The sequence below is a fragment of the Perognathus longimembris genome, chromosome 1 (genome assembly GCF_023159225.1).
Source record: "Perognathus longimembris pacificus isolate PPM17 chromosome 1, ASM2315922v1, whole genome shotgun sequence".
NCBI classification, from domain to species: domain Eukaryota; kingdom Metazoa; phylum Chordata; class Mammalia; order Rodentia; family Heteromyidae; genus Perognathus; species Perognathus longimembris.
In genome coordinates, this window is record NC_063161.1 from 15057497 (window position 1) to 15075352 (window position 17856).

Genomic DNA, 17856 nt, shown 5'->3' on the forward strand with positions numbered 1-17856 from the left:
TCAGCCTTTTGGTAATTAATTAGAGATAAGAGTCTCACAGACCCTCAGATCTCACCTTCCTGAGTAGCTAGAATTACAGGTATGAGCTACTGGAGCCAGGTTGTATATTTGGTTTTGAAATGTGAGACAGAAGCAGTGTTAACAATTCTAATTTTTTTTTTTTCTGATTGTGGGGCTTGAACTCTGGGCTTGGGCACTGTCCCTGAGTTCCTCAGCTCAAGGCTAGTGCTCTACCACTTGGCCCACAGTTCCACTTGCAGCTTTCTGTTGGTTATTTGGAGATAAGAGTCTCACGGACTTTCCTGCCTGGGCTGGCTTTGAACAGCAATTCTTAGATCTCAGCCTTCTGAGTAGCTAGGATCACAGGCATGGACCACCAGTACCCAAGCCTCTAATTGTTTTTAAAACTGAAAGGACAAGGTCAAATTTTAACATATACTTATTTTAGAAAATTGTAATATTAACTTTGGATCATACCAAATTGTTTAGATTATACTGCCTCTTTTCAGTAAGTTGGGGAAAAATGGATATTGGCTAGAAAACAATGATTATGTGACATTAGGATATCTCATTTCTCTCTGCAACAATAATGCTGTAGTGACACATACATTTATTTAACAATAAGGTTTTGATTATTTACTGTGTGTGAGCTCTTTTGCTGAACCTCACAAAACAGAAAAAGTATAGAACTGGAGCTGGGCACTGGTGGCTCACACCTATAACCCTAGCCACACAGGAGGCTGAGATTTGAGGATCATGGTTTGAAGTCAGCCTGAGATTCTTCAGTTAATCAGCAAAAAGTCTGAAGTGGAAGTGTGGCTCAAATGGCAGAGCATTGGCCTTGAATAAAAAGCCAAGTGAAAGCAGAAGGATTTGAATTCAACCCTGTACCATCAAGTGTGCAGGCGAGTGTGCACACATTTGCACACACACAGTATACAACTGGGAACTTGTATGCAACAATGTTGAGCTATAATTAATGTGTATGGACAATAAGTGTAGAATTCCAAGCACCAATGACAACTACTGCCAAAGAGTAAGAGAAGGAGCTCAGTGCCAGTGGCTCACACCTGTCATCCTAGCTACTCAGGATGGTCAAATCTGAGGACTGCAGGCAGAAAAGTCCAGGAGGCTCTTATCTCCAAGTATCCAACAAAACGCTGGAAGTGGAGCTGTGGAGCACCCAGGCCCAGAATTCAAACCTCAGCACACACACACACACACACACACACACACACGGAAGAGCAAGGAATTGATCCACTAGAATATCCAGAAAATGTCTTGCCTAAGAGAAAGATCTTGAAAAGATGGCTGGAATAATACAGAGGAAAAAAATGGAGAAAACATCTGGGGGAAGAGACATTATACTGAACACTGTAATAAGAGCCATGTAAAAGACAATACACAGGTCATACATTACTTTAAAGATGGCCTGGAGACTAGCCCTGTCAGCCTCCCCTGGGATCTTCGACAAAAGCAAAATCAGAAGGTGGTTCTTCAGGTTCAGGGTGATTTATATACAAATTAAAGTCTACAAAGTTCTACAGTAGCTGGGGGCTCACACCTGTAATCCTAGCTACTCAGGAGGCTGAGATCTGAGGATTGAGGTGCAAAGCCAGACTGGGCAGGAAAGTCCATGAGATTTTTTTATTTTTTATTTTATTTTTTTGCCAGTCCTGGGCCTTGGACTCAGGGCCTGAGCACTGTCCCTGGCTTCTTCCCGCTCAAGGCTAGCACTCTGCCACTTGAGCCACAGTGCCGCTTCTGGCCGTTTTCTGTATATGTGGTGCTGGGGAATCGAACCTAGGGCCTCGTGTATCCGAGGCAGGCACTCTTGCCGCTAGGCTATATCCCCAGCCCGAGATTTTTTTTAATTAAATTTTATTGACAAGGTGATGTACAGAGGGGGTACAGTTACATAATAAAGTAGTAAATACATTTCTTGTCTCATGAGATTCTTATCTCCAATTAACCACCAGAAAACTGGAAGTGGCACCGTGGCTCAAAGTGGTAGAGCACTAGCCTCGAGCTGAAGAGCTCAGGGACAAATACCCAGGTCCAGAGTTCAAACCCTACAACTGACCAAAAAGAAAAAGAAAAAAAGAAGGTTCTATGGTAGGCCAATCCTTCTAGAGTATTCTGAAGCCACCGAGAGGTGGGATGGCTGCCCCGATGGTTAACAGCAAACTTTGCTTTAGAATTCGAGTCTAGACAGTCTCTGCCATCCCACAATGTGAACTAATAGGAGAGATCATATGAGAGAATGAGGAATGCCATCAGTGACCACGGATCAGCCCCGGACAGTCTACCCCCTAGGTCTATGGCAGTCCCTGCAGACCATGGGCAAATGTCACAGCTCTATGTGCCAGATGAGGAAGCCTCCTGAAGCGGGAAGTTTGAATATCTATTGTGGGGACAAGGGAAGAGGAGGAAAAAACATATATGGATACTTATGAAAGTTCCTAAATCTGGGTGTCAAAATTAAATCATTTGTTACACAATTAACTTCAGAGAAATGTAAACCCAGCTATGCAATAGCTACTATAGCTACGAAGATGGTTGGTCACATTTTGTAGGACATAGGACAGTTCATTTCCAGAGTCAGGATGCAATTTTAACTTAGTGGACACTCATGTGACAAAACAACTTTGAAAAAAAAAAGTTAAAAAATAAATTGGTGCTGGGTGCTGGTGGCTCATGCCTGTAATCCTAGCTATGAAAGAGGCTGAGATCTGAGGATTGCATTTTGAAGCCAGTTTAGCCACTTTAGTCCGCAAGACTCTTATCTTCAGCTAACTACTAAAAAGCCAGAAGTGGAGCTGTGGCTCAAATAGTAGAGCACTCACCTTGAATGAAAAAGCCAAATGAGAGCTTGTGAACTAGGAGTCAAGCCTCAGTACCAGAAAAACAACGAAAAATTATGATCCTAATTTGTGATCCTAAATTAAGACCCCTATCATCCTAGAGGCTGACATCTAAGGATGGCGGTTGAATCCACAGGGGGACCAGGCTGCAGGTAAGCCAGTGAAACTCCACTTCCAATTCACTACCAAAAAAGCCAAAAGGAGAGGTGTGGCTCAAGTGGTAGAGCACTAGCCTTGGGCAAAAAAGGTCAGGGACAGAGCCCTGTCACACTAGCAGGAAAAAAAGCCCCAAACAACCACAGGTAACAAACATTGTGGACAGAAAACTAAGCCAGCTTGTGTTGTTTGTAAATGAGAAAGCAAAGGCTTTGGGTTTTTTTTTTTTTCCAGTCCTGGGGCTTAGACTCAGGGCCTGAGCACTGTCCCCAGCTTCTTTTTGCTCAAGGCTAGCATTCTACCTCTTGAGCCACAGTGGCCTTTTCTGTGGTGCTGAGGAATCGAACCTAGGGCTTCATGCATTCTAGACAAGCGCTCAGTTGCTAAGCCACATTCTCAACCCCAAGGCTTTGGGCTTTTACTTAAAAGCAAAGAAAATGTGGCTAACCAATTGATGACCACTGGGAGCTGTTCAGTCAATCCTGTTGGCTTCCTAGTGATTTAAATGACTTGTTATGGAGCCTCCAGGCATACAAATGAGGAGGTTGCTAGAGCACACTGTTCCTGGAAAGGTCATGGCCGTTCTGGGCCACTTCCCCTCACCTTGCTCTATTTGTCCATATTTCACAACTACAACAAAATACATGAGTCCAGCTACTTTATAAGGAAAAGAGATTTAGAGTTAGTGTGTGGTTCAGCTTTCTTGACAGTTGTCTCAAGGTGGTGTGTGGTACACAGCACCACAAAACACAAAGAGCATCTGTGTGCATCTTTTTGTAAATACATTGCAATTCTTGTATCATTTTACTATTGACTGACTTTAGGTTATGATTGTTATTTGTTGTTTATTTATTTTGCCAGTCATGGGGTTTGAACTCAGGGCCAGGGTGCTATCCCTGAGCTCTTTTGCTCAAAGCTAGCGTTCTACCACTTTGAGCCACAGCTCCATTTTCAGTTTCCTGGTGAGTTAAGAGTCTCATCTACATTCCTGCCCAGGCTGGCTTCCAACTGCAATCCTCAGATCTCAGCCTCCTGAGTAGCTAGGATTACAGGCATGAGTCGCTGGTGTCTGGCCTGTGATTGCTTTGTGAATACTGCTAATCAAAGCCTAGTCCATGATTCTTGATCCACATGTACACATTTATGTTAAGTGTATAATTAGGATTGAGTACTGCTGGAGTCAAGATCAGCATGGTGTGTGTAGTGGCTTACATCTATAATCTTAGCTACTCAGGAGGCAGAGATTGGGAAGAGATTGGACAGCATAGGCAAAAATAAAATTAAGCTGTGAGTTCACATCTCATCAATAAAATGCTATTCATGGTGCCATGTACTTATCATCCCAGCTATGATGCAAGAATAAATAGGTCTGGTCCTGTTGAGGCATAAATGCAAGACTCTAATGAAGAACTAACTAGAGCAAAGAGGCCTAGAGGGATGACTCAAGGGATAGAGTACCTGCCTAACAAGCACAAGGCCCTGAATTCAAACCAGAATCAACTGGGAGCAAGAGAATGGGTGAAATTGTCCAAAAAGAAATGTATTCTTTACCTGACATATAACTATAACTCCTCTGAACATCATCTTTATAATAATAATTTAAAAAACAGTATTGAAACAAAAAGCAGTGTACCCTTTTTGAGAACAAAAGTCTACACGGAAAAAGAGGTCAATTAACCCAGCCACTAAATCAGCTGAATACAGCCATGTGGATAACCCTAAAGAAGAAAAAAAATTGCACAGTAAGACTAGATACTTGGGAGGCTTAAAGTGGGAAGATTAGGGTTCAAGGCCAGCTTGGGAAGAAAGTGTATGGGACTCCTTCTCAAACAATGGCTGGGGATGGCAGTGCACACCCATCCCATCTACATGAGAATTAAATACCTGGATTGTAGCCTAGGGTGGCCTAGACAAAAACAAGCCCCTATGTGAAAAATAAAGGGAAACAGGCTGGTGGCTTAAGTGATAGAGTGCGTAGCTAGCCAGTTCGCAGTCCTGAGTACAAACTCCAATATTGCCAAAAGAAATTACCCAGAAAATCCATGTAAATGTGCTAAGTAATACATTACTTCAAAATGCCTAAACTTTGAAGCAGGTTATTACACAGTAATAACAGACACAGAATGTGGTGTTTGAGTTGAGAGCCATGAAATTTAGAACATATGGCATTGTCTTTTGCAGCAGATGGGTGGGGGAAGATAGAAAAACATAGAGGCTGTTCACAAGGGCTAGAAGAACAAGTTGTTACAGGCAGTGATGAAGTGCCATTAAAGGCTAAAAAACAAGTGAACACAGTAAATAGCTGTAGACAAATGGCGAAAATGGTTATCTGAAAAACTGGATAACCGGGAGGGAGAAAGGGAAGGGGTGACATTGTTCACCAAGAAATGTACTCTTTACCTGACTTATGTAGCTGCAACCCCTTTGTACATCACCTTTATAATAACAATTAAAGAAACCCAAAAATGTGATAATTTAATTTTTTAGAGCGGGCTTTTGGAAAGCTTCAGGAAGGATCTTGAAAGTGTCACTTGTTTGGCTTCTGAGAGTAAGTAAGGGAACAGTTTGATTCTAAAGAGAGACTTGTTCATATTTACATTATTGTAAAATAATGTGAAGGAAACATGGACAGCCAAGGACTTCACAGGTGAGAGAAAAACAAAAGAAGAACAACAAAACTGTTCCTCATCTGAAGTCCCTTCACCTGCCAAATGATGAGATGCAGTTACTTGTGTAACTGCAACCCCTCTGTATATCACCTTTCCAATAAAAAAATTAAAAACTGAAAAAATTAAAAAAAAGAAGAGATGGCAAGTGTAAAAATATCAACATATGATTCTTTGAGATGTTAGAAAGATTTGTGGAGGTAGGTTAGGATACTGTGGTACACAATCCTAAAAAAGATTATCCTTCATTATTCTGACTCTCCTAGAGAAGTGTGTGACTAAAAGAATTATGGTGTTTTGGTTTTTTTTGGCCAGTCCTGGGCCTTGGACTCAGGGCCTGAGCACTGTTCCTGGCTTCTTCTTGCTCAAGGCTAGCACTCTGCCACCTGAGCCACAGCGCCCCTTCTGGCCGTTTTCCATATATGTGGTGCTGGGGAATCGAACCGAGAGCCTCATGTGTAGGAGGCATGCGCTCTTGCCACTAGGCCACATTCCCAGCCCCATTTATTTATTTTTATTTTTTTTTTGTCAATCGTCGGGCTTGAACTGAGGGCCTGGGTGTCGTTTGAATGTTTTTTGCTCAAGGCTGGCACTCTACCACTTGAGCCACAGCTTCACTTCTGGCTTCTTTTTGCTAATTAACTGGAGATCAGAGTCTCAGGGACTTTCCTCTCGGCTGGCTTGGAACTATGAGCCTCAGATCTGAGTCTCCTTTAGTAGCTAGGATTACAGGCGTGAGCCACTGTCACCGGCTATGAATATTGCTTTGAGAGACTGAATGAACCTCAACAAGGCTTACTGAAAGACTACACAATTTTAGAGAGATAGTGGTGAAAGCATATCCACATTTTAAAATTTAGTAAATTATGAGGGACCACAGGATTGGGAGTACATTAACTGTTCATTCAGCTTTGAATAAATCAACTGATGAATCTAGTAAGAATTACCCAGGAGCAACATCACCACCTTGTGGCCTCTCTTGAAATAGATGATTTTCTTGATAGTTTGACTTCAAGTGGCTCAAGTTATGAATACCTTCTTTTTTTGGTGTCATTCCTTAAGGCTGAACTCACGGCCTGTGTTCAAGTGTAGCACTCTACCACTTGAGCCATAGCTGCATTTCTGACTTCTTTTTGCTAGTTAATTGGAGAACAGAGTCTCACGAACTTTCCTAACTGGGCTGGCTTCGAACTGTCATCCTCAGATCTCAGCCTCCTGAGTAGCTAGGATTACAGGTGCCACTGGAGCCCAGATTAGTTGTGCAAATCTTGAGGAGCAAGTGTAACAGTACTGTAGAGTACAGGCTTGAGAATGAACTTGATATTTATGACTTATAAAACTTAGTTCATAATTTAATAAATATTTGTTTAGTATCTATGTAGAGGGCTGGGGATATGGCCTAGTGGCAAGAGTGCTTACCTCGTATACATGAGGCCCTGGGTTCAATTCCCCAGCACCACATATACAGAAAACGGCCAGAAGTGGCGCTGTGGCTCAAGTGGCAGAGTGCTAGCCTTGAGCAAAAAGAAGCCAGGGACAGTGCTCAGGCCCTGAGTCCAAACCCCAGGACTGACCAAAATAAATAAATAAATAGATAAATAAATAAATAAAAAGTATCTATGTAGAAAAATAACACAGTGAGGAAGAAAATCATAGTGCTTACATTTTAGTAAATGTAAAATGATAAAAATAAGTACAATAGGAAAATGATAGTGTGTGGTAAGAAGTTTTTAAATATCAGGATAAAGAGAATACTGAGGAGGCTGTACTTTCTGTTTTGGGGCAGTATTGGGGTTCAAGACCTTACACTTGCTAGGCAGGTTCCTTACCACTTGCATGCCTTCAGCCAGCTCTAATCTTACAATTGACAGGATAGAGGATTAAGTGCAGAGATCTTATCACCAATTGTGTGTGTGTATGTGTGTGTGTGTGATTCTCATCTCCAATTAAGCACTAAAGGGTTGGGACTGGAAATGTGGCTCAAGTGGGAGAGTGACTTGAGAAACTTAGGGCAAGGTCCTAAGTTCAAACACCAGTACCAGCACAGGGGGGAACAAAAGAATAATGTTTAAAAGAAAGAGAAGGAGTGTATATAATCAAAGTCCATTACATACACACATGTATGGAAGATGTCATACCGAAACCACACCATATAATTTAATACACTCCAATTAAAGGAAATGAAATAAGTGAGGTGATGTATATTTTAGAATGATACTGCTAGAGCTGGGGAACAGTGCATCTATCGGTCTAGCATTGCCAAAGCAACCACAGGCGCGACTTGAAAGAAAAAAAACTGTAACTCACTCAAGTGAGTTTACAATGCACACATGTATCCAAACATCACGCTGTAAATATATGCCAGTTATACTTCTTCAATAAAGCCGAGGAAAGCCTTAAAACTGGCTGTTCCTAAACTTCTGTTGACTGGATCAAAGCCATCAATTACAAATAAAAATCACGTGCAAGTTTTATATAGGAAGAAAACCCACGAAAGTGTGAATAGTGGTTTTCTGGGGATTTTCTAGGGGATGGAAATATTACTTTTCTATGGCACTTGGGCACGTGTTCAGCCTTTAAAATAAAAATCAAAGTCTTGGGGACTCTTGTCCCCCCTCATGTGCTTCCGCCCTCCTCCCAACACACTTTTCCCGGTCAAAACTTAAATAACATCCAAACCACAGCCCGGGAGGGGGACCCAGCCCCAAGCGGTCCGGGCGCAGGCCGGCTCTTCCCCATCGCCGACGGAGGAAAAGTCGGAAGAAACCCAGGCTGGATTCGAACGCTGGGGCCGCAGGCCACCAACACGAAAGTCTCCGGTTGGCGGTTGCAGGTGCAAGGCGACTCTGTACAGAAGGCGTCAGGCCTTCCCGTTACTGTCACGCAGTCCGGTTTCTTCTCCGGGATAGCACCGGGTGACAGGCGGCCCGCCCCCGCCGGGCCGCCCCTGCCAGGCCCGCTAAGCCCCGGCGTCTGGCGGCAGCCGCTCCATTCAAGACCCCCCCCCCGCTTACGTCATTCTCTGGCTGATTCGCCACCCATGGGTGTCAGAATCTAACAAGAAAACACAAGGTTCCCCATGCGGAAGTCCTCCATATCTAGAAGAGGAGAATCAGGAGAGGTTTTGCATGGTTGAGTTTTCGTGGTTGCTCTGACGTCCACTGCACGGACTTCCAGCTCGCCGAGGCGCGGCGTCGAAAGTGCTGTCGCGGACACAGAGGCCGCCGTGCCCGCCGCGCAGGCGCAGTGGCTCCGGCTCCCGCCCCCTCCGCCCGAGAGTCCGACGTGGAAGTTGCAGGCGGGCCGGGCTGGAGAAGGAGACCAAGGCGGACCGAGGTGGCGGCACCAGGGCTGGAATTGAGTCGCTGCCGAGCCCAGGCCCGTCTGTGAGGATCGGCGAGGGAGGACAGGCGGTTCACCATGGGTGAGGGGTCTGCGAAGGCGGGGAGGACTGGGGCGGGGGAGCGTCCCGCACCTGTCGGGGCCGGCCGGTCCTTGGCGGGCGGGGCCCCGCGGACCTGCGGGCCGGGGTCGGAGCCTGGCCGAGCCCTCGCCCCGCCCGGCAGACTCGGGGCTGGCGGTGGGGTCGCCGGGCAGCGGCTCCTCGGGGGACCCCGCGGCGGGAGCTCGGGTCTCTCCCGGGGCGCGGGATCGACGTCAGCGGGACGAGCCGGGGGCGAGGGTGCTGGGGTGCCGCCGCTTTCCCCGTCGTCTTGGAGATGAGCGCCGAGCCGCGGCGGTAGGCGCGGACTCTCGACCCTGGGATTCCCGCCCACCCCCCCCCCCCCCCAAACCCGGGCCACCCGAGGAGGAACCTGGAAGCGGCCGCCGCCCCCTGGCCTGCGGAGCCTCGGGCCTGCCTGCATCCTGGGCAGTTTTTCGGGCAGCGTATACTTCCTGCTCCCGAGCCCCGGCCTGCTCGGCCTTTGCTGAGCCTCTGTAGAGCTCTGCCCTTCCGCCTCCCTTCTACCTGTGAACCGTAGGAACGGTGCGCCTAGTCGCAACCCCCCACCCCGCTGCTGAACTTTCTCAGGTGCTCCAGCCTGCGGGGTGCTTATTTTTCTAAATTGATTCGAAGCTCTTAATTGTGCCATTTCTTTTTAAATGGCCATGTGTGGAATCGCTAATTGCCTTTTGTATTTATATATTCATCTGTATACGCACATGTACATATCCTTATATTTATATGACATATAGCAGACGTGTGTGTGCAACCCTCCCCCCACTCTAGTTGCCCAGGCTGGCCTCTAACTCCTATCTCTCGAGTGCTGGGACTACAGGTGCGTACCACCAACACCTGGCTCTGTAAATTCTTGATGTAACTTAAGCAAACAAAAACAAATCTTTGGCAGCTTTTAACGGGAGAGAGAATATGCCAAAAGTACTTTCCTACTACACAGTACCCAGTGATGCAGTGAGCGCAGATTTGGTCTTTAAAGTGGGTTTTTCACGGACGGTGCTTCTTGTTATTTTTGGCTCGTGTGTCTGCTGCAGTTTCTTGCGCTGGGTTTATTGTATAGAGAACTCTTAGTGACTGAAGGTAGTTATGGGGGTACCGCTGCTGTTCAAGGGTAAATGCCTTTTATTGTTCCAGGGCCCCCTCTGACAGGCCCTTCGGCTTACCAGGTTAGCTTGAAGACGATGCTAAGCTATACCTATGCTTCTGGTTAAAAAAAAATCACTGTCACACAAGGCCGTGGCTGCATTTTTAATTACATAGTGTATCTTCTGCCTGCCTGCCACAGTACTAGAACCTAGTAATGTCACTAATTACTCGTTTGATGTTCGCTAATATATTTCATTAGGAGCAAAATACCGACTTGCCATCTAGGAAGATATACATTAACTTGGCATATAGCTTTCAAGGGTGAGATTAAATGTTTTATGGACCTAATTTTGAAAAAGAACGATGAATACATTTTGGCTTTGTTTTATCTTGTAGGTGGCTTTTTTTCAAGTATTTTTTCTAGTCTCTTTGGAACCCGGGAAATGAGGATTTTAATTTTGGGATTAGACGGTGCAGGAAAAACCACAATTTTATACCGTTTACAGGTTGGAGAAGTCGTTACTACTATTCCTAGTAAGTGTTGGTATAATCTAATTGTAACATCTCTCTGGATTTCATCTAAGAAAATTTTATGGACAAATTATATAGTAAATTAAGTGTACATTTCTACTATGAACATGAAATTAACACCATTTTCATCAACTGAGAGGCATTTTGATTTTCTGTATACCTGTCCTGGTGCTCAGCCAGGTGTGTTATTTAGCGCTAAAGTTGGCTTAAGGACTCAGTCTTTCTGAGAACCAGTATATCTTTACTGCTGAAATGCAGATATCTCCTAGCTTTGAAGGGGAAATAAAGTAGTGAGTCTTCTGTTAACCTGTGTAAAGAATTATGCAGATGGGGCTGGAGATATGGCCTAGTGGCAAGAGTGCCTGCCTCATATACATGAGGCCCTGGGTTCGATTCCCCAGCACCACATATACAGAAAACGGCCAGAAGTGGCGCTGTGGCTCAAGTGGCAGAGTGCTAGCCTTGAGCAAAAAGGAAGCCAGGGACAGTGCTCAGGCCCTGAGTCCAAGGCCCAGGACTGGCCCCCCCCAAAAAAAAAATTGATTGTAGAGACCTGTGCAAAACTGGTACTTAAAATAATCAGAAGATCCAGGATCCAGTGTCTCAGTCCTGTAATCCTAGTTACTCAGGAGGCTGAGATCTGAGGATGGCGGTTCAAAGCCAGCCTGAGTGGTAAAGTCTGAGAGTCTTATCTCCAATTAACCACCAGAAAACCAGAAGTGGCATTGTGGTTCAAGTGATAGACCACTAATCTTGAGCTGAAGAGCTCAGGAACAGCACCTATGCCCAAAGTTCAAGCCCCATGGCCTCCCCCCCCACAAAAAAAAAATATATATCAGAAGAAAGACCTCAATTTTAAGTCAGTTGTTGCTATTTTTTTTCTTCTGTAGTGGTGAGGATCAAACCCAGGGCCTTGTATGTTTTTGCTTAGAAAAATAATTTGCAAATAGCCCTGCTAGATTACATTAAGAATGCTATTGTTTCTTATACTTTTTCATTTGCTGACCTAATTTATAGAGAGATTAATACATTTAAACTAAATTGAATAATTCCCACTTTGCTATGCTTCTATAGTTACCCCGAGTATTCCTATTTCTTTGTAACTACTGTTTAAGCTTCCAAATTAAAAAAAGCTGGTTGCTGGTGGCTCATGCCTGTAATCCTAGCTACTCAGGAGACTGAGATCTGAAGATCAAAGTTCATAGCCAGCCTAGGCAGGAAAAGTCTGTGAGTCTTTGTCCATTTAGCACCAGAAAACTGCAAGTGGCACTATGGCTCAAAATGGTAGAGCACTAGCCTTGAGCGAAAAAGCTCAAGGACAGCAGTGCCCAGGCCCTGAGTTCAAGCCCCACAACCAGGAAACAAACAAAAAGATCTTTGTTTGTGCCAGTTCTGGGGCTTGAACTCAGAGCCTTGAATTCTTGTTTGGCCTTTTTGCTCACAGCTGACAGTCTACCACTTGAGCTACTTCTCCACTTCTGCTGGCTAATTAGAGATAAAAATCTCACACTTTTCTGCCATGAGTGGCTTTGAACCAGGATCCTCGGATCTCAGCCTCCTGAGTAGCTTGGATTACAGGTGTGAGCTATTAGCACCCAGCTCAAGGGATTCTTTTATAACTTCAAGGCAGTACTCATCTTTCTTAAAGTATACTTTCTTAGCTTGAATATGTCAGATAGTAATGGTGATTCAGCAATTGCCATTAATTGCTAAAACTCTAAATTAGATTGGACATTTTGATGGTAGAGTGCATTAGTAGAGTGCATTAGTCTACGAATGTTACTGATGTGATTTTTCTTGCAGCTATTGGATTTAATGTAGAGACAGTGACATACAAAAACCTTAAATTCCAAGTTTGGGACCTAGGAGGACAGACAAGTATCAGGTATGGTATAAACATCAGATCATTTTGTCGTATTTAATATTTATGGATTTTTCTACATGTTATCAGCAGTGAGCCAAAATAGAAGGTCTAATTAGAAGTTTTCACTTGAAGTGATTTCCATCTATTCTTGTTAGCTCCAACCTCTGTGAGACAGACTGATTTAGAATTCAGAACAGTGCATTTAGAGCTAATGTAAACAGATGTCTCCTGCAGTTCAGGATTTGATGTGACAACTGTGAATGCTTGTTAACTGACAATCATAGCTCACTATAATATGCACCATCTTAAAAGATTCGTATTACATTCCCTAAATGTACTGCCTGCCTTTAGCTCATTTCATTTTTTTTTTTTTTTTTGCCAGTCCTGGGCCTTGGACTCAGGGCCTGAGCACTGTCCCTGGCTTCCTTTTGCTTAAGGCTAGCACTCTGCCACTTGAGCCACAGCGCCACGTCTGGCCGTTTTCTATATATGTGGTGCTGGGGAATTGAACCCAGGACCTCATGTATATGAGGTGAGCACTGTTGCCACTAGGCCATATCCCCAGCCCCAGCTCATTTCATTTCTTAAGTCACTTTTCAGTTTATTTCTAATTTTGGCCTTCTCCACTTCTTGGTATTATCAATGAACAGTGAGTGTAACAAAATCATACTAAAATAGCTGTAAGTCCATCCCATCCTAAAGGATTCTTGCTTAAACATTTTAATGATCAGGTCTGTGTCCAATCTTTTTTTTTTTTTTTTACCAGAATAGCTAGTGATTTTATAGAACATAAGACACAGCCTGAATGAAGTAGGGGCTTGTCTGGAACTCCCTGCTCCTGTGATGTTTACTATGGGTTTCCAGCACCATTACCTGGGAGGGGTAGGAGCTCTCTATACATCAGAAGCAGCGTATCATTGCAGCATTGATTGAACAGTGCTGAGCAGGATCAGCATGATTGTTACTATTTCTTCATCACTGTCCTGGATCTACCATGGAAACTGGCATGTCTTACAAATAATATATTCTTCCTCTCTGAATTTCCTTTAGGCCATATTGGAGGTGTTATTATTCAAATACAGATGCAGTCATTTATGTGGTAGACAGTTGTGACCGAGACAGAATTGGCATTTCCAAGTCAGAATTAGTTGCTATGTTGGAGGTAAGCAAACTACCACATTAAAACATGGGGTATCAATTTATATTTGCTTGCTACTTCTATTACTTTTCACTGTCTTGAGAAATGTTATAGTTCTGAGCACTGTGTATTCTGGGCTTGTACTCTAGGCCTGGGTGCTGTCCCTGAGCTTCTTTTGCTCAAGGTGAGCAATCTACTACTTGAGCCACAGTACCACTTCTGTCTTTTTTGAGTAGTTCATTGGAGACAAGTATCACCGACTTTCCTGCCTGGGCTGGATTTGAACCGTGATCCTCAGATCTCAGTTTCCTGAGTAGCTAGGATTACAGATGTGAGCCCCCAGCCCCCAGCAAGGGTATTTTAAAGATGGGTATAGACCTATATATAAATGGAACCTGAAATAGGCAAATGTATTCAAGTGAAATGTTTGCATAATACAGTACTCAGAAATGTTCAGACTCAACAGAGTTCCTGTTAGGAAAGTAGCATTAAAGGCGAAGCTTGTACTTTTTAATGCTTCTAATTTTTGAGTAATTTATGACCATTACATAGTAAATAGAAAGCATTCTTTTAAAGTAATGTATTATTTTGTACGTCTTCTTAAACTTACAGGGCAAACTAATTAGAGGAAATTCAGTGTCTTCCATTTTATCTAGGAAGAAGAGCTGAGAAAAGCCATTTTAGTGGTGTTTGCAAATAAGCAGGACATGGAGCAGGCCATGACGCCCTCAGAGATGGCAAATTCACTTGGGTTGCCTGCCTTGAAGGATCGGAAATGGCAGATATTCAAAACATCAGCAACCAAAGGCACTGGACTTGATGAGGCAATGGAATGGCAAGTACCATGTTTCTGGAGGCCAAGTGTATGTTTGTGTGTGCTCACAACACTGTGTGCGCATGAGAAACCATTGGGACAGAATTTTCCTTTTATCTGTGCCAGTTCTGGAGCTTGAACTGAGGACCTGGGCACTGTCCTTGGGCTTTTGCAGTTGAGGCTAGTGTTCTAATGCTTTGAGCCAACTTTTTGGTAGCTAATTGGAGAGGAGCCTCACAGATGTTACTGCCTGGGCTGGCTTTGAACCTTGGTCCTCAGATTTCAGCCTCGTGAGTACCGAGGATTCCAGGTGTGAGCCACTGGAACCCGGCTTCTTTTGATTTATTTGAAACAAGTCCTCACTATGTGACTCGGGCTGGCCTTGAGATCTAGGTTACTTACCTGGTTATCATTTATGTTCCTTCAGCCTCTTCTCCCAGAGGTCTTCACATCTGCCTTTGACCCACCTACCTGATAAGTTGGAGAAACCATTTTCTAGTCTTTTTCTTGCCTTACTTTCCTGTCTAAAATACCTTATCCTTCAGGAATTAGAGCCTTCCTGATGTGTATCTGTTTCCTTGTCACGCTTCTGTACATTATAATCCAAAACAGATTAGTTTGGTTTGTGTATTTGCTTACTGGATGAGCTCCTTGAGAACTCTGAGCCACTCATGTGTGGCCCAGCACTAGTAGCAACCTAAAAAAAAAAAAATTTTTCCATTATCTGTGCGAAATGTAGAGAAATAATGACCTAGTGAAGTAAAGACTTTAAGCACTAGCATTTTAAGTGCTTGAGTCTACTTTGAGTATGAAATGTATAAAGTTCATGCTTTGTTCCTGAAAGTTCATCTATGAAACTCTTCATTTTCTCTTCATAGGCTGGTGGAAACATTGAAAAGCAGGCAGTAATTCAATCACTCCAACTCCTCTGAAACAAAGACATCGGAACAGGTGTGCTTCACGTGACTACATGTAAAAACTGATTGATGGCATATACAGAACTGACTGCAACATCTGTAATATATATTAAAAAACACACACAAGTATTTGGTTGGAGGGAGGGATAACTTGCAAATCACATGAGTGTTCAATGTAATGTAAAATAGTTCTTCCTTACTCTCCTGTGTTAAGGTATGCTATTTGTATGGAGTTCTTACTCAAATATAGTTCTATTAAAGAATGCACTCTTCTCAGGGGGAAAAAAACCCTCCTATTTTTGAATTAGTGGTTGCATCTTGTTTGTATAGACACTAACAGATATATTAACTGAGGTTTTTTTCTCCCTTAAAATAAAGTCTTCCTAAAGATTAGACTCAGTAGAGTAGGCTAGAAACATACTGTGTCCTATGGCCTTCATTTACTTACCTGACCACTGTTAAGCTTGATCATTTAAAAGCTTCAGGTTACAGCAGGCATGAGTATGATTCTGGTGGCTAACTTTACTGGCTGATCTGTAATTCTCATTCTAAGTACTTTATAGACTTCAAAAAGTTTTACATATATTGACTTAATTGATTCACACGTCATCCCTGTAAAATAGGCAGGGTATGTTGTTTAATAGTCCTTCATGGTTGTAGACTCAAGGTTTTGATAGGCTGGCTTGCCCACAGACATAGGACTCAAAGTAAGACTTTTGGGTCTGAAGCTTATCTCATAAATTATAATATATATTCCCGAACATATCAACACTGACAATATATAGAATCTAACTTGGAATTATGGTAAAGTAGTCAGAGAACATTGAAAATAATGTCTATATAAACTTGTTTATGGTAATCTTACCTGATATGGTAAAAAAAAAAAGTCCTGGATGGTTATATTTGATGAAATTCACCACATTAAAAAAATGACATTAAAGAAAATAAAAAATATTTTAAGAAACATAAAAGATGTCTTTACTGTCTTCTGTGTATCTGCCTATAACTGGTAATTAACTTGGTTAAAAGTAGTGGTCTTATGTATTCTACAGAAAGTAGTTAAGCATTCTTTTTAAAAAAAATTATTTGTTTTGCCAGTCCTGGGGCTTGGGACTTGGCATGAGTACTGTCCCTGTCTTCTTTTTTTTTCTAAAGAAATATGTTCCTGTCTTCTTTTTGCTCAAGGCTAGCACTCTACCTCTTGAGCCACAGCGCCACTTCTGGCCTTTTCTGTTTATGTGGTGCTGAGGAATCGAACCCAGGGCCTCATGCATGCAAGGCATGCTAAACCACATTTCCAGCCCATAGTTAAGCATACTTAATTTAAAAATTAGGCTTACGGCTAGGTTATACATTAAAAACATCATATTCAGGGATTGGGAATATGGCCTAGGGGCAGGAGTGCTTGCCTCACATATATGAAACCCTCAGTTCGATTCCCCAGCACCACATATATAGAAAATGGCCAGAAGTGGCGCTGTGGTTCAAGTGGCAGAGTGCTAGCCTTGAGCAAAAAGAAGCCAGGGACAGTGCTCAGGCCATGAGTCCAAGGCCCAGGACTGGCAAAAACAAAAACAAAAAAACAAAACATCATATTCAAAGGAACTTTTCAAATAACTCAGTTCACAGGATTAGTTGTAGTGTGATCAGAGGTAAACAATCCTAAAATCACTCAGTGTTTTTAAGTTTGACAACCAGTATTTTAAAACTTAGGTGCTGGTAATGAGCTCTCATGTCTCAGAACATGGATTCATTTCCCAGTCCTCCCTTGTCCCTGGAGATGTTGGCTTTTGGTCTTCCCCCCATGTTCACGGTCACTCTCTTGGTATAAATGGATGCACCTTTCTCTTTGCACCTGTGGGATTCTTATTCTTGCTCAATCACACATTTGTAATTTGGTCTCTGGAATCCTTTTGGGAGATATGTCCTGAGCCACAGGCATTGCTGTGATGAGCAGAGGCTGTCTACTTTTATATACATGTCTCTCATAACCAGTATGGACATCATGGTCCACCAGGATGTATTCACAGCTGAAGTAGCTCGATTGCTATATGTCAGCCAGGAAAGTACTTTTCCCGTTTGTACTTGGCTTCCCTTCTGGCCAAGGGCACACGACGGAAATGCTAGAATAAAGTTTACTTACACCTTGAAGTGCTATGGGGGCTGGGGATATGGCCTAGTGGCAAGAGTGCCTGCCTCATATACATGAGGCCCTGGGTTCGATTCCCCAGCACCACATATACAGAAAATGGCCAGAAGTGGCGCTGTGGCTCAAGTGGCTGAGTGCTAGCCTTGAGCAAAAAAGAAGCCAGGGACAGTGCTCAGGCCCTGAGTCCAAGGCCCAGGACTGGCCAAAAAAA

At 43.4% G+C, this 17856-nt stretch overlaps 1 protein-coding gene across 1 annotated transcript; it reads left to right on the forward strand.

Annotated features, from left to right (window-relative positions):
* The first annotated feature begins 8947 nt into the window (after positions 1–8947).
* Positions 8948–15800, forward strand: Arl1 (ADP ribosylation factor like GTPase 1). The gene is made up of 6 exons (XM_048357374.1): positions 8948–9110; positions 10629–10766; positions 12567–12648; positions 13678–13789; positions 14422–14600; positions 15458–15800. The coding sequence occupies exons 1-6, from the start codon at positions 9107–9109 to the stop codon at positions 15486–15488; spliced, it is 546 nt and encodes a 181-aa protein (XP_048213331.1). The 5' UTR covers positions 8948–9106; the 3' UTR covers positions 15489–15800.
* The last annotated feature ends 2056 nt before the right edge of the window (positions 15801–17856 follow it).

Excerpts from the sequence above, each read along its gene's own strand:
- Arl1 (XM_048357374.1), top strand. Across the intron at positions 10,767-12,566 it reads AGTCGTTACTACTATTCCTA|CTATTGGATTTAATGTAGAG; the intron begins GTAAGTGTTGGT and ends TTTTTCTTGCAG. Across the intron at positions 13,790-14,421 it reads AATTAGTTGCTATGTTGGAG|GAAGAAGAGCTGAGAAAAGC; the intron begins GTAAGCAAACTA and ends CATTTTATCTAG.